At 53.8% G+C, this 13,471-nt stretch overlaps 7 protein-coding genes across 7 annotated transcripts; 4 read left to right on the forward strand and 3 right to left on the reverse strand.

Moving 5' to 3' along the window:
- Nucleotides 1–738: 738 nt before the first annotated feature.
- CLUP02_06876 (PHB depolymerase family esterase) lies at nucleotides 739–2,116 on the forward strand (the record flags this gene model as incomplete). Its single annotated transcript, XM_049285873.1, has 5 exons — nucleotides 739–1,191; nucleotides 1,272–1,643; nucleotides 1,702–1,776; nucleotides 1,838–2,008; nucleotides 2,066–2,116. The coding sequence occupies 5 exons, from the start codon at nucleotides 739–741 to the stop codon at nucleotides 2,114–2,116; spliced, it is 1,122 nt and encodes a 373-aa protein (XP_049143016.1).
- Nucleotides 1,834–3,755, reverse strand: CLUP02_06877 (uncharacterized protein; the record flags this gene model as incomplete). Its single annotated transcript, XM_049285874.1, has 9 exons — nucleotides 1,834–1,961; nucleotides 2,005–2,329; nucleotides 2,424–2,560; nucleotides 2,675–2,720; nucleotides 2,780–2,931; nucleotides 2,988–3,111; nucleotides 3,185–3,290; nucleotides 3,356–3,397; nucleotides 3,454–3,755. 9 exons carry the CDS (start codon nucleotides 3,753–3,755, stop codon nucleotides 1,834–1,836), a joined length of 1,362 nt encoding a protein of 453 aa, XP_049143017.1.
- Nucleotides 3,756–4,452: 697 nt separating this feature from the next.
- On the forward strand, nucleotides 4,453–6,234 carry CLUP02_06878 (transmembrane amino acid transporter; the record flags this gene model as incomplete). The annotated part of the gene is made up of 1 exon (XM_049285875.1): nucleotides 4,453–6,234. One exon carries the CDS (start codon nucleotides 4,453–4,455, stop codon nucleotides 6,232–6,234), a length of 1,782 nt encoding a protein of 593 aa, XP_049143018.1.
- A 231-nt stretch (nucleotides 6,235–6,465) lies between these two features.
- On the reverse strand, nucleotides 6,466–7,392 carry CLUP02_06879 (uncharacterized protein; the record flags this gene model as incomplete). The annotated part of the gene is made up of 1 exon (XM_049285876.1): nucleotides 6,466–7,392. One exon carries the CDS (start codon nucleotides 7,390–7,392, stop codon nucleotides 6,466–6,468), a length of 927 nt encoding a protein of 308 aa, XP_049143019.1.
- A 1,676-nt stretch (nucleotides 7,393–9,068) lies between these two features.
- CLUP02_06880 (uncharacterized protein) lies at nucleotides 9,069–9,281 on the forward strand (the record flags this gene model as incomplete). Its single annotated transcript, XM_049285877.1, has 1 exon — nucleotides 9,069–9,281. The coding sequence occupies one exon, from the start codon at nucleotides 9,069–9,071 to the stop codon at nucleotides 9,279–9,281; it is 213 nt and encodes a 70-aa protein (XP_049143020.1).
- An 859-nt stretch (nucleotides 9,282–10,140) lies between these two features.
- Nucleotides 10,141–10,581, forward strand: CLUP02_06881 (uncharacterized protein; the record flags this gene model as incomplete). The annotated part of the gene is made up of 2 exons (XM_049285878.1): nucleotides 10,141–10,378; nucleotides 10,451–10,581. 2 exons carry the CDS (start codon nucleotides 10,141–10,143, stop codon nucleotides 10,579–10,581), a joined length of 369 nt encoding a protein of 122 aa, XP_049143021.1.
- A 714-nt stretch (nucleotides 10,582–11,295) lies between these two features.
- CLUP02_06882 (uncharacterized protein) lies at nucleotides 11,296–12,111 on the reverse strand (the record flags this gene model as incomplete). Its single annotated transcript, XM_049285879.1, has 3 exons — nucleotides 11,296–11,456; nucleotides 11,526–11,678; nucleotides 11,742–12,111. The coding sequence occupies 3 exons, from the start codon at nucleotides 12,109–12,111 to the stop codon at nucleotides 11,296–11,298; spliced, it is 684 nt and encodes a 227-aa protein (XP_049143022.1).
- Between the last annotated feature and the right edge of the window lie 1,360 nt (nucleotides 12,112–13,471).

The raw sequence follows: 13,471 nt of genomic DNA on the forward strand, positions 1-13,471 counted from the left end.
CTTCTCTTTTGGGTAGCACTAATACCACGTAGCCAAGCAAGATATATTGTTTCCCGAATTGATCGCGGAGCCTCTGAGCAGTCAAACTCCCAAGAACGGGAATCTCCGCCCAAGCGATTGGCGGAAGAAGTTTCCGCGCTGAGGACTGCATGGCGGGGTTGGCTCGAGAAGCTCAATCATCATCGGAGGGGGTAACTTTTGCTGCTCGTTCTCGATACTTCTTAAATCTTGAACACGATTTCAAGCTGGAATTCGCAGCCGTCTTTCCTAGGAGGCTTCCCGCAGATACCTCCGAAAAGAGTTGACTGTATTTGGGAACTGAGGCCCGCTACCCGCGATGGAGGGGCAGAGAGCAGCCGCATCTCGCCTTGAGCACACACACGTTCTCCATAGGTGAGGGATGGTTAACGGAAGGATAGGGCAGGTCTGCGGGAACAGGAACAGAAGCTTAGTAGCTGGGACTGCACATCGATGAAGCACTCGAAGTGGAAAGAATGGTACGGATGCGGCCGAGAAGTGGCGGGGGATGTGCAAGCCTGATCGACGCGATGTCACTTGGCTCACGGATACGGAGGCTTACGATCCGGGGCACTCATTGAAGCAGGCCGTGTCTGCAGAAAACCTGCAGGACAGGGCTTGGCGAAGAGATAGATAAATCCTCAAAAGAAGCCTCGTCACGGACCCTTCAAAGGAGATTATTCGTGGTTCACCCGCTCGCCCCATCAACCCATCGCCGAGATGAAGTCCATTCTAGGCATGGCCCTCTGGGTCCTAACCCTCCTCAATATCGCCCTCGGCGCCGAAGTCGTCCCCCGCGCAACCTTCACCGAGGTGACGGACTACGGCTCGAACCCGACAGGCACGCGCATGTGGCTCTACGTGCCGCAGAACCTCGCCGCCAAGCCCGCCATCGTCGTGGGCATCCACTGGTGCAGCGGCAGCGCGCAGGCATACTACCAGGGCAGCCAGTGGGCGCGGTACGCCGAGACGTACGGGTATATCGTGATCTACCCGCAGACGCCGTACACGCGCGACAACTGCTGGGACGTGGCGAGCAAGATGACGCTGACGCACGGCGGGGGCGGCGCGAGTAACTCCATTGCGAATATGGTGAGCTTTGTGATTGCGCAGTATGGGGCGGATAAGAGCAAGGTGTATGCGACTGGTATCTCGTCTGGTGCCATGATGACGGTATGTTTTGACTTTTGCTCACCATCTCACGTCCTCTCCTTGCCAAGTATGCTGATAGGTGATCTTTGGTAAACTTGAAGAACGTACTGGCGGCGACATATCCCGACGTCTTCGCGGCCGGCATCGCCTACGCGGGCGTTCCGGCCGGCTGCTTCATGTCCGCGGACGACATCCCCGACTTTTGGAACTCGACGTGCTCGACGGGCCAGTCCATCTGGACGCAGCAGCAGTGGGCCAACGTCGTGAACAACATGTACCCGGGGTACACGGGGGCGCGGCCCAAGATGCAGATTTATCACGGCGCGGCGGACGAAACGTTGAACGTGCAGAACTACTACGAGACGATCAAGCAGTGGACGGGTGTGCTTGGGTACTCTGCGACGCCGCAGTCGTCGGTGGCAAACTTCCCCAGGAGCCCGTATACCAAGTACGTGTTTGGGGATAAGTTGCAGGTGAGTCTTGATGCTCTAATCACTGGTTGAGACAACATGTTGATCTTTGATTTGGAAGACGTTCCTGGGTACGGGCGTGACCCATTCGATTGATGTGTTTCCGGAAGAAGACCTCAAGTGGTTCGGTTTCGTGGTAAGTCTGGACAGGATTGGAGTTCCGGTGTAGACAAGCTGGCTGCTGACTGCTGCTCTAGACGCCGGTGAGCTCATCCGCTGCTGCGACGGTCTCTGCGACGACGAGCCGCGCATCTACGACGCTGCGAACCTCCACGGCGGCAGCGACAACGACCACGGCAGCCGGAGGATCCGGGACGGCACCTCAGTGGGGTCAGTGCGGCGGGATTAACTGGACGGGACCGACTGCGGTATGTTGCCACGGGGTGATGAGGAGACTGAGCTGAGTGCTGACATTCTTGGGGTAGTGCGCGAGTTCGTTCACGTGTGTCAAGGTCAATGACTGTGAGTGCCGATGATGCTTCTGTGAGTCTGATTGGGTGTGCTAATGGGTGTGAAGGGTACTCGCAGTGCCAGTAGTTGCGCGGAGTGATCATGACAGTTGAGTTGATGATTGAGCTGAGCATCACCAGGAAAGGATCATGGAGGTCGGGTCGAGATTCAGATTGACGAGGATGAGGAATGCTGATGAAAAACAAAGAATCCCCTGTTTTCAGCGTCAAGGTCCAGGTCTAGACTTCTAGAAGACAGACGAGAAGGGAAGCAATAAGCATCCAGCTGGCCTTGGCTGTTCCCTCATGACGCTGCTCGCAGGCACATGTGCACGTGTTTTCCTGGATTGATGGTGAGGTTGTGAAGATGGAATGCGACGAGGTCTGCAAGCGGCCGTGCAGCAGCGAGCGTCGGCCATCTTATGATGGTGTCGCTTTGAAAGGGCGATTGAGGATCTAGGTAGTACAGGTCTCAGATTTGGGGGAGAAACCCTTTCCGCGAAACATGAGCATTCCAGCGGTAAAAAGCAAACATGTGTCTCGGCAGAGGGGGACCGCGATGAGGTCTTGATCTCACAGTCTCACTTGAGACTGACGGAATGAGACAGTGGCCGATGAGTGAAGAAGTGCTCTGAATGTCACCATTTGATGTTTCATGCAATCGGTCGGCGGGTGAGTGAGTGAGCAAACGAGGACCGTGGCAGGTGAGTGAGTGAATAAGTGAGTGAGTGAGGCTATTCCCGGCAGTTCGTGATCCATCAAAACAAATCCACGTGGGTCATTGAGAGGCGACCATTTGATCATCATATTGTTGGATGGCATGGACCACGTGATGCTGGCCGCTGGTTAGCATCGGACGAGACCCGATCGTTGCTCGGGCATTGGGTTGGGTTGGGACCTTTTTTTGCATTTGCTCCGGCAAGCCTACAGGCCTCGACTTTTCTCATTTTTTTTAGTCTCTTTTTCAAGGGTCCGTCGGGTGGCGTCATTGGCGGCCCCGCTGGAAGATTTGCTGTGAGAACCTGGAAAGTGAGTGAGAGTGAGCCACGGAGTGAATCTCATAATGAAGAACAAGAGTGACATTGACACACACACCTTCAGAGGAATGCATTTCCAACGCCCGGAATAGCAAGTGTCATGTAAAAGACATGTCTGGGACAGATCCATGATGACGAGCAATCTACTGCAGACCGAGACAGGTCTGTGAAGGGTAACGTGATCTCGTGTCTCTCCCCTGGGCCCTCCTGTCTGAGCTTGGTGTCTCACCCCACAAGGACCGTGAGGGAAGTCGGAGCGTCGAACTCTTTTCTTCAGTCCTGTCATCACTCATTCGCGACTTGGAGAGTTCAATGTGATTCTCTCACCGCCATAAGCTGGCGGCAATTCCTCTCGTCCGGGGGCCTAGCATTGACCGTTTATATCTCCACTGAGAGGCAAGTTTGTGTGGTGCGTGGCAGGGTGAACAGTTGGTCAAGCTAGGCGCCCCTCCTCTGGCTCCTCTGGTGGCCATTGGTGCTGTTCTCGCGGCCCCAGAAGTCGCGCTTGTTCCTGCGGACTGACGTATCGCCTTCTCACGATCCTTGGCCTCAAGGGTGAGTGTGGAGAGTGAGAGAGAGCAGAGAAAGTGAGAGTGAGAGTGAGAGAGGCAGTAAACCCCATGCGGCATAGCTCCTCCTCGTCTGCATCTGCAGTACTTTTGAACCGGGTCTTTCCTGTGTTCCCGCTCTTCTCTCGTTGGTTCTTTTTCTTTTCCACTTTGTCTCTTCCCCCACCCCCGCGATAGACGTCGACTTTACACAACTTCTTCTCTCCACCATCATCGGACCCTTTTTTGCCCAGTCATCCCATCCATCACAAGTATTCCTCTATTTCTTTTTCCAGCTGTGTACTCGGTTACCCATGCATGAATCCGCAGTGGGGTCCGCAAGCGGCTCGAGCTTCACCAAGTCAAGTGTCCACACCAAACATTGACCGACCTTGAAAAACAAACGTTGAAGCTTTTCACACTTTCTTCCCATCCGCTCCAATTCCCAATTCCCCACGATCCCATGACTAGAGCTGCGACCGCATCCTCGTAGTCCGCGAGCCCAAACATCCAAACTTGAACCGAGGCAACCCTTCCTCAGAGTTCGGCTCTCTCTGTCTCTCTCTCTCCACCTCTTCTGCATCTTTCTTCATCGTTTCAATTGCATCTTTGCATGGCCCGGGGATGCTCACAAGCATAGACTTGACCTCCAATTTCTCTTAGTCCCCAGCATCCGTCGTGGTTGTTTACCCCAAATCCTTCCACCACTCAATAGCATCACCACGACATCATCATAGACACCACCTCTGATCAGCATCCCCCAAAAACATCCACCGCCATGTCCGACACACCCTCGTCCACAGAGGACCGCCTGCGCAGTGCCGTAATCGCGAATCACCTCCCCTCGGGATACGGCACAAGCTTCGACGGCACACGAAACCTCTCCAACGGTGACCTCGCTCACATAAACTCCAATTCCGCCCCGAACCTCCCCGCCACCGAAAATGACGACGGCGACAACGTCGAGGAGGCATCCTCCCTCCTTCTCCCCGGCGGAGACATGCATCGCGACCTCTTCAAAATTTCGGCTAGGGAACAAACCTTGAAGCGCGCCCAGACTTTCTCCCACCCGCGCCGCACCGAGTCCGGCCACGAATCCGACCTGCCCGCCGCCGAGATGCTTCTGCCCCAGGGCTTCCGCCGCCAATTTGTCATGCAAAAACACAACTACACTGCCGCCACACTCCCCATTACCCGCAACTTTGTAGAGTTCCTCGACTTCTACGGCTCCTTCGCCGGTGAAGATCTTGCCGATTCAGACGAGGAGGCCATTGTCTCGGACGACGAGGATGAAGAGGAGGCCCAAGACAGACCCCGCGGTGCACCTACCGAGACCCGTCCGCTGCTGGGAAGACGGCGGTCCTCGCGCTTCGCCAAGAAGGCCGGCGATGCCAGCACCACAAAGACCTTCTTCACAACCCTCAAGGCTTTTATTGGCACGGGCATCATGTTCTTGCCCAAGGCCTTCAAGAACGGCGGCATCCTCTTCTCCTCTCTGACCATGCTCGTCGTGGCCGCAATCTCCATGGTGGCCTTCCACCTGCTCCTGCAGTGCCGCACCCGCTACGGCGGTGGTTACGGTGACCTGGGCAAGGAAATCTCGGGCCCGCGCATGCGCTCCCTCATCTTGGCGTCTATCACTCTGTCCCAGATTGGCTTCGTTTGCACGGGTCTCGTGTTTGTGGCCGACAACTGGTTCTCCTTCTTGAAGGCAGTCACGGGCGGCGCGAATCCCCTCGACTCAACCGCCCTCATTGCTCTGCAGGCTATTGTCATTGTGCCCCTCGCCTTTATCCGCAACATCTCCAAGCTCGGCCCCGCTGCCCTTCTCGCCGACGTCTTCATCATTATCGGCGTAGGATACATTTGGTGGTACGATATTTCGGCTCTTGCTACCCGCGGCATGGACCCCTCCGTCAAGCTCTTCAACCCGAGCTCCTACACCCTTACGATTGGCGCCTCCATCTTCACGTTCGAGGGCATCGGCCTCATCATTCCCATCCAGGCCAGCATGAAGAAGCCGGAGCACTTTGAGCCCCTGTTGGCGGGCGTCATGCTCCTCATCACCTGCGTCTTCACCTCGGTCGGCGCCCTCTGCTACGCGACGTTCGGAGACCGCACAAAGATTGAAATCATCGACAACTACCCGCAAGACAGCCGCCTCGTCAACGCCGTGCAGTTCATGTACGCCCTCGCTGTCCTCGTCGGCAACCCCGTCCAGCTCTTCCCCGCCATGCGTATCATCGAGACCAAGATCTTTGGCTACCGCTCAGGCAAGAAGGATCTCCTGACAAAGTGGAAGAAGAACGCCTTCCGCACCTCCCTCGTCGCCCTCTGCATCGCCATCTCCATTGCCGGCTCCGCCAACCTCGACCGCTTTGTCGCCCTCATTGGATCATTTGCGTGCGTGCCTCTCGTCTACATTTACCCGCCCTACCTGCATCTCAAGGGCATCGCCGAGACGAGAAACCAAAAGATTTGCGATTACGCCCTCATGGCCCTTGGCCTTGTCGGCATGGTGTACACCACCGCTATCACCGTGGCCACCAGCTTCCTGTAGAAAGCGTAGAGCCCGAGAGCTCAGAGTCACAAGATTGGTAAAGACTTGAAAGACTTGAGAAGAGACTTGTTAGAGTAAAAAAAGCAGACAATGCCGGAGCGTTTGAGCTTGTATATGTGTATGTTTACGACCGGAAAACAAAATTAATACAGCGTAGAATTCATCTTCATTCATCTTTTTCGTCTACCTTGTGCAATGTGTGATGGATCTAATGCCTCTCAACGCCGATAATCAATCCTCCCGCCACCGAATAGACCAATCCCCCTTTGCAAAGCTAGGCTCAACAACCTTGCCCTGTCTGACAGCCTCACACTTCTTCCTCTCCTCGCCATGCCCAACCAGAAACCCAAACACAACCCCCCTCCGAGCAGCACACCTCACCATCTCCCTCTCGTGAGCCTTCCTCTGCCCCTCAGCCCTCTTCTCCCTCATCTCCTCCGTCTCCTCAACCCTCTCCGCCCGCCCCTTCTCCCCGCCCACGCTCCCATTCACCTGGCTCTGCGTCTGCGGAGGCCTCACCCTCGTCCCGCTGCGCACAGAGAGGCTCGCCTGCACGCTAGGATCCAGCTCTGTGGATTTGGTGCGGTCTACGCCTAGCATCTCGTCGATTATGTCCTCGCCTGCGTCTTCGTCGTAGGAGCGGCGTTCGCGGAGGGAGATGCCCTCGTCTTCGTTGTCAGAGGAGGACGATTTGGCGGTGATGACGCGCGAGGCGCGGTTTTTGCCCCGGCCGTAGATTTGGTCGGGGCCTTTGCGCTCGCCGAAGAAGGCTTCTTCGACGACGTCGCAGGGGACGAGGATCCGGGTGTCGCCCTTTGTTTTCTTGGGTTTTGTTTTTGCCTCGGTTTGGATTTCTTCCTCGCCTTGGAGGAACCGGACGAATACTTGTTCGATTTCCTTGTCTAGACGGCTTGGTTTCTTTGCGCGGCAGCGGGAGGAGCAGTATTTTGCTTCGACGGGGGGTTTTTGGGTTTCGGAGGCTTTGTCCTTGTTGGAGGTTGACTTGGAGGATGTGTTTGTGGCTGCGGTCTTGCGGCTGGAGATGACGCGGCCGCAGGTGCGGCAGTAGGGCGTTTGGTCGCCGTTGGGGAGGAGGTAGAAGGGTGCTGGCGTGGCTTGGGATTTGCCTGGTCGGGACCAGGAGTCCATCCAGCTCATTGTTGTGGTGTGGAGGGGTGTTTGTTGCGGGAGTTGATGGCTGTGGTTGAGGGGCCGGAGGATGGGAGTCGTGGAGATGATGGGAGCTCCGTGGGTGAGTCGAAGGCCGATGTCGAGCTGTCGTGGTCGAAGTAGCATCTAGAGGAGAATCTTGAGGACAGCGATGGTGTTTTGAAGCAAATGGACAAAGGGAAGGTAGCGAGTTTGGGGCTCGGAGGTTGTTGACCAGTGAGCTACGTCATCGATGTCATTCCCCGATTGGCCAATCATCGCCTCTCATTTAAGCGTCAGTCACGAAGCCACAGCGTGAGACCTCAGCTTCGTCATAAGCAGACAGATTAAATGGAAGCTTGGGAATAGTGTTGAAATGTAAGATGGTCTCCAATTTTCTGGAGTGATTTGAATGGAGAAAAGTCACATTAACCTCAATACATATAGCTCTTATTGTTGCATGCTGCTTACAAGCTGCTAACATAAATGATGAGTGCTCAAGTTATAAGAAGAAGATTCCTCATAGCGTCGCCTTCATGGATCCATTTGCCCCATATCGTTGACCATGGTGCCGTTCTGGATTGAGGCAATGTAGCTCTCATGTCTCTAGAGGAAGCATGCATGTGGATGCCCTCATCTATGAATGAGTAAGCCACATAGCATTTATGCCTGGGTATTTGTGTTGAGGTAAAACTCGACAGATAATCATCATCCTCATAGCTTCCCATCATTATTTCTCAAATGAAACAATCGTTCTATAGTGCAAGGTGTACTTTGTTCTTTCCTAAAGTACAATCACAAGCTCCGTAGATATGCCGGTGGGAAGCTCAACCGCCCCTTCCTGCTTTATCATGAGGCCCTCCTTCCTCTTGTGCACCACCTCACCCCCTTCCTTGGACGAAATTTCATCGCGCTTCATAGCCGTCCCTTCCCTCACTTCGTCCGTTCTGCTCCTTCCGTCGGGTCTTTCAGACGGTCGTTCATCACGTGAGGGCGGTTGAACGACCTCTTGAGATCTTCCGGCCCTCCCTCCTCCCCATTATAAAAGGCCAGCCTTTCTCCCCGACTTCACCCATCCTTCCTTTCTTCTTTCCTCTTCACCCCGACTCAGGTCCTTGACCTTGAGCTCAAAGTGGTTCCCCTCTAACTACCCCGAACAGCTTCTGGAGCCACCATCGGGGGAGTTCTTTCACTATTTCCACTCCTTGTTCGAATCCTCCGTCCAATTCAACACGAAGCAGGCTGGTAAGTCTTCATCTGCGTTCTACCCATTCGTCCGAGCAGTCGCTAACGCCATCGCAAGGTTACTCTTTGGACGGAAGGACTCGGGACCTTCAGCAGCGTCTCATGTCTCCTTCCACTCATTCCGAAGTGTCTTCATGAACGCTTCAATGTCTTCTTGAACGCTTTGAGTCCGGCACCAAGAGAATTGTATGTGGTTATCCCCTCGTCCCTTCCTTCGTCTGAGAAATTACTGATTGCCATCGCAAGTCTTGTCATCAGACGGAAGGAATTGGCACCTCCCCTTCACACCACTCAACACTCTTTGTGAAACAGTTTCTTTTCTTCACTTTCATTGTTCGAACACTTGTTCACCTCGAGAACACCAAGTCAGCCGTAAGTACCTCATCGTCCGTCCTTTATCATCCTCGTCTGAGCAATTGCTAACTCCATCGCAAGTCTTGATGTTGGACGGCAGAGCTCACCAACCCCGAGTTGCTTGCTTGAATACATGCTTCATAACTTGGAGCTGGCTCCAAACATTCATTGCCTGTCTACCAGAGGTATCGACAGCCAACAATAGCTTCATTCAGCGCTGGCGCTGTGGCATATTTTCGACAAATTTCATCACGTCTGCTGGTCGCCATCACCATCCGCAGCCCTCAGGTCGTCACTAGTAGCTACCAGCTGTTGCAAAGACTCGTCGACTGGGTGACATTCTGCTTAGCAAAGAGCAGCAGCATGCGCAGAACTGCAAAACGATTTGGTGTGTATGTCCTGCTTGTGTCACCCGAGATGGTATCAGACTGACCTTTTGTAGGTGTTCCACTACCAACCCAGCCAACTACACGATCCTTTCGCAATGTGGCTGTCTGGGAGGTTATTTCTGCCTGCCCAGATTCGTCCACACTCACCACGTCACGAACGGTCTGCAGCCGATAAGGGGTCAAGGACAGAATGGTCCGAGGGGTCCAAAAACGGCATTCTTTCTTCCTTTGCAGGCGGAGATACCAACACTACTTCTCCTCTTACCTATGGGCCCGCCACTGCCCACAGGGTCAGCGAGCACCATTGCTACCATCGAGATGGTTATGGCCCGGAAGGACGTGGCCCTATTTATACGATGGCTTGAGGGGGTTCGGTCGCGAATCCCCTCAAGATATTTCGGCCCAGGTACGCCATCAAGAGAAAGCTCGAGATCATCATGAAGACGCAGTTCGAGGGTCTCCAGGAAAAGCGACATCGCTTCTTTTTGGGGCCAGAGAAGAACAGGGCCCGAGACCTTGTCCAATGGCTCAACGCCCTTTCCGACCGGCCTCTGGAGCCACCTCGACCGGCAATGCCCACACTCGCGCGGCTCGGCCTACCTAGTTCAAGGACAACTGGGTCAGGATATTTTGCTCAAAACGACTTAAGACTGTCGCACTTTCTACGAATATTTATTGTTTTTGCCTTCATCGCCTCGCCCATGTGCTCGATGACCACAATCTGCCTCTGCCAGGCGATTTCAATCACTGAGACGAAGAATCTCGAAACATGTTCAAACCTTCAGCCCGGAATGCAGGCACTAGCCTAATTCAAGGACAGCATGCACATGATGTGGTGGGAAACCCCTCACATGTGTTGCTGTGGATCCATCTTTTGCTCCAAGCATCATCATCACTATCCGCTCCACAGCCTACTTCAAATGATCTCCAAAGACAGGCTGGCCTTGGCTCAAGGATAGTTCCTCTTGTTCAAACAGAGGTGCTCGAAGAAGGGCAGCATGACTCAGGTATGTCAACTTCTCGCCGAAGGCCCTCTCTCTTCAAATGACAGTAAAAGCTGACGTTCTTCCCGCTTGCAGAAAGATCAACCGACGCAATTTCACCTGTGATCGCCTCTTGCGCAGAACGCGGCTGGACCTTTACGTCGAAGAAACGCCGCGGCTTTCGCGGTCCCGGGCGTGGATTGTATCTACATCAATCCTCGTACTGATGAGATCTCTCTTGGCTAAGTCTCGCGTGCATCATCATCAGACGGATGATTCCGAAGACGACTTCGATGGTCTCTTCAATGCCAAGGTCAAGAACATTTATATTTCTTGGGAGTCATTGCGAGGTCTTCGAAGGCCTCTTCAAATGGGGAATTCGTCTCTCACGTGAGAAAGCCGCAAAACCATTCATTGCTCTGCTACTCGAACACATCATGAAGGCCGAAGGAATGTAGCATGTTCGAATGGAGGATTAAGCATCGTGGAGGAGAATGAGCTGGACCTATGACCTGCACTGGCAGAAACATCTGGGGATCACGCAGATTCACGATGGGGTTTCGACAGTAGCGAAGCACAAATGGTGGCAACGAATCAGGAGACTAGAAGTACAAACTGAGAGCAAGAATCGCATTTGAGGACTTCCAAGAATCATCATTGCAGACCCTCTGCACATATATGGGCAATGACTGGGTGACAACATGTATTCACGCATTGCAAAGGCTTTTGCGAGATGAGTGATTCGATGGTGTCAGAGATGGGCATGTTACATGGTTGATCATTGAAGCTTTTGTTATTTTACAGTCGCAACTTGGTATCTTGGCTAGCAGGGTACTATATATGTACAGCGATGCGTGTGTGAAGACATGGTATAAAGTACAAGAAAAAACCTTTCCCTTCCGGAGGCAAACGAGCTCAGCTCTTGAAGTGGCCTAGCACATTTACTGTCCAAAGGTGAACTCGGGGATATCAATGGTGGTGACGGTCCAGGTCTTGCCGCCGTCGCTGGTGGACATGTCGCCGGTGACGCCGTTGCCCTTGCCCATGGTGTTGATGTAGTTGGCGTCGGCCTTGTCGAGGATGATCTTGGTGTTGATCCAGGCTGTTGGAGGTCATTGTCAGCACACTGATTCGGTGATCAGGAGAGATGGAAATGGGACGGTGCACTTACAGTGAGCACCAACGGTGCCGCAGTCCTCGGCCGCGCACTCAACGGCGCTGCCCCAGCCCTGGGCCTCACCATCCTTGGTGGACAGGGTAGCGACGACCTTGTCGTTGATGGAGACGGTCTGGGTGTAGTTCTGGGACGCATCATCGAACTTGTCTGTAGGTTGATTTCCCGTTAGCAGCAAGCCACAACCTCATCAACCTCAAGAGAGCAGCTTACAGTGCATGGTGATCTTGTCACCCTCAGAGGCGTCGGTGCCCTCGGTCTGAACAGGCATCTGGGAGTTGGCACCGGTGCTGAGAAGGGTGTAGGCGAAGATGGACCACTTGTCGGTGCCGGTGTTGTCGTAGTTGGAGTTGTCGGCGATGGACTGGATCAGGTCGCCGTTGGAGGTGCCCATGCCAACCCAGAGGGAGGCGCTGCCTTTGTTGTTGGAAGGGGCGGCGGGGAGGACGAGGGTGGAGGTGGCTTCGCGGATGAAGGAGTCGGAGGCGACGGGACCGGTGCTGAAGGCCGGGCCCATGGCGGCCTGGACGCCGGCGACGGCCGTGACGGCCAAGGCGGAGAGCATCTGGGTGGTGGAAGGCATCTTGGCGGTGATGGTGGATGAAAGTTAGAAGTGAATGTTGGTAGTTGGTGAAGTGAAAAGAATGACTGTTTGTGAATTGAAATGGGCTGCGAACGGCTGATCGAATGCCGAGAGAGGCTAATCACCTTTCTTTATATACAAGCTTCAGTGATGATGTAGCCACGCTGCCTTATTGGTGGAATCATCCAAACTTACAGTTGCCATAACAGTTCATATCATCTCGAAATGGGTTTTCTCGCCTCTGGATCCAACAATGTTTCAACGATACAGCTTTTTAGTGGGTTTGATACTACGAATGGGCTGGACAGGCGCGGGACACGCAGGGTTACAGGCATACGGAGTATTACAGACTACAGTAGGACATGTTGGCTCGCTTTCGCTCCTCTTTGAGAGATCACTAAACCCGTGGGCCAGGAGTCGAGTGTGTATTTCCCTTTTTTGGCGAGATCTACATGTACGGTTGATGGACCCGGAGGACGTTGCCGGCGCCTGGTGTAACAACTCTGGGCCCTTTTGTTTTTAGATCAGGGATTCCCTGTGGACGGCTTCGACGGAGTAGCCCAGATTGCCTCCACAATACAGTATCCGTATGCACCTTACGAGACGGAGACCAATTACTATGAGATGACATGACACTGGGTCTCTGGAATGGTTCAGTCAAAGTCGGTGCGGGTTACTAATCGATGGTCGTCTAAATTGAAGCTGTCTCGTGTCTACCCTATAGAAGCGGCGTTTAAGTATCTGTTTTGGTACGCTATACGCTTATTTTGACTTTCTTGGCTGGCCATCAACGGACGTGACGCAGCAAGTTTACTGCCGTATGATGCAAAAAACTTCGCATTCCTCTACGAATGATACTTCTCGGAAACAGGCACGCGCTGGCCATATTGGGGGCCGTGTTGCCGTGTAAGAGGCCAACAGTAACCCAACGGCAATTAAAGTGACGCGCGAGTTTAATCAACTTGCCGCGGAGACTAACAGAAATAGGCGCCATCTGTGCCCATCAGTACGGCGAAATGTTGCCCCCTTTGTCTCCACTGGAACCACCACGCACACAACACACAAAACCCCTACTCCATGTTCGGTGTCAAGCGAAATTGATTCGAGCTGACAAAGTGCCAAAGTGGATGGGCGATGATGACACAGGACGAACTGGCAGCACATCAGGAGTCGTCCGAAACGACAGAATCAGTCAACGAGGGGGCAATACGAGAATCCCTACTCCGTTTGCGACCCAGTCTCATCAGTAGTGTTCCTCTATTCGCGAGGCATGGGTACGCAGTGATAATGTACACAGTTCTCGGTACTCGGAATGGGGAGCTTGCATGGTTGTCTCGCGGAGGAAATCCCCACGATTCAC

This window comes from Colletotrichum lupini, chromosome 3, assembly GCF_023278565.1.
Source record: "Colletotrichum lupini chromosome 3, complete sequence".
NCBI lineage: Eukaryota > Fungi > Ascomycota > Sordariomycetes > Glomerellales > Glomerellaceae > Colletotrichum > Colletotrichum lupini.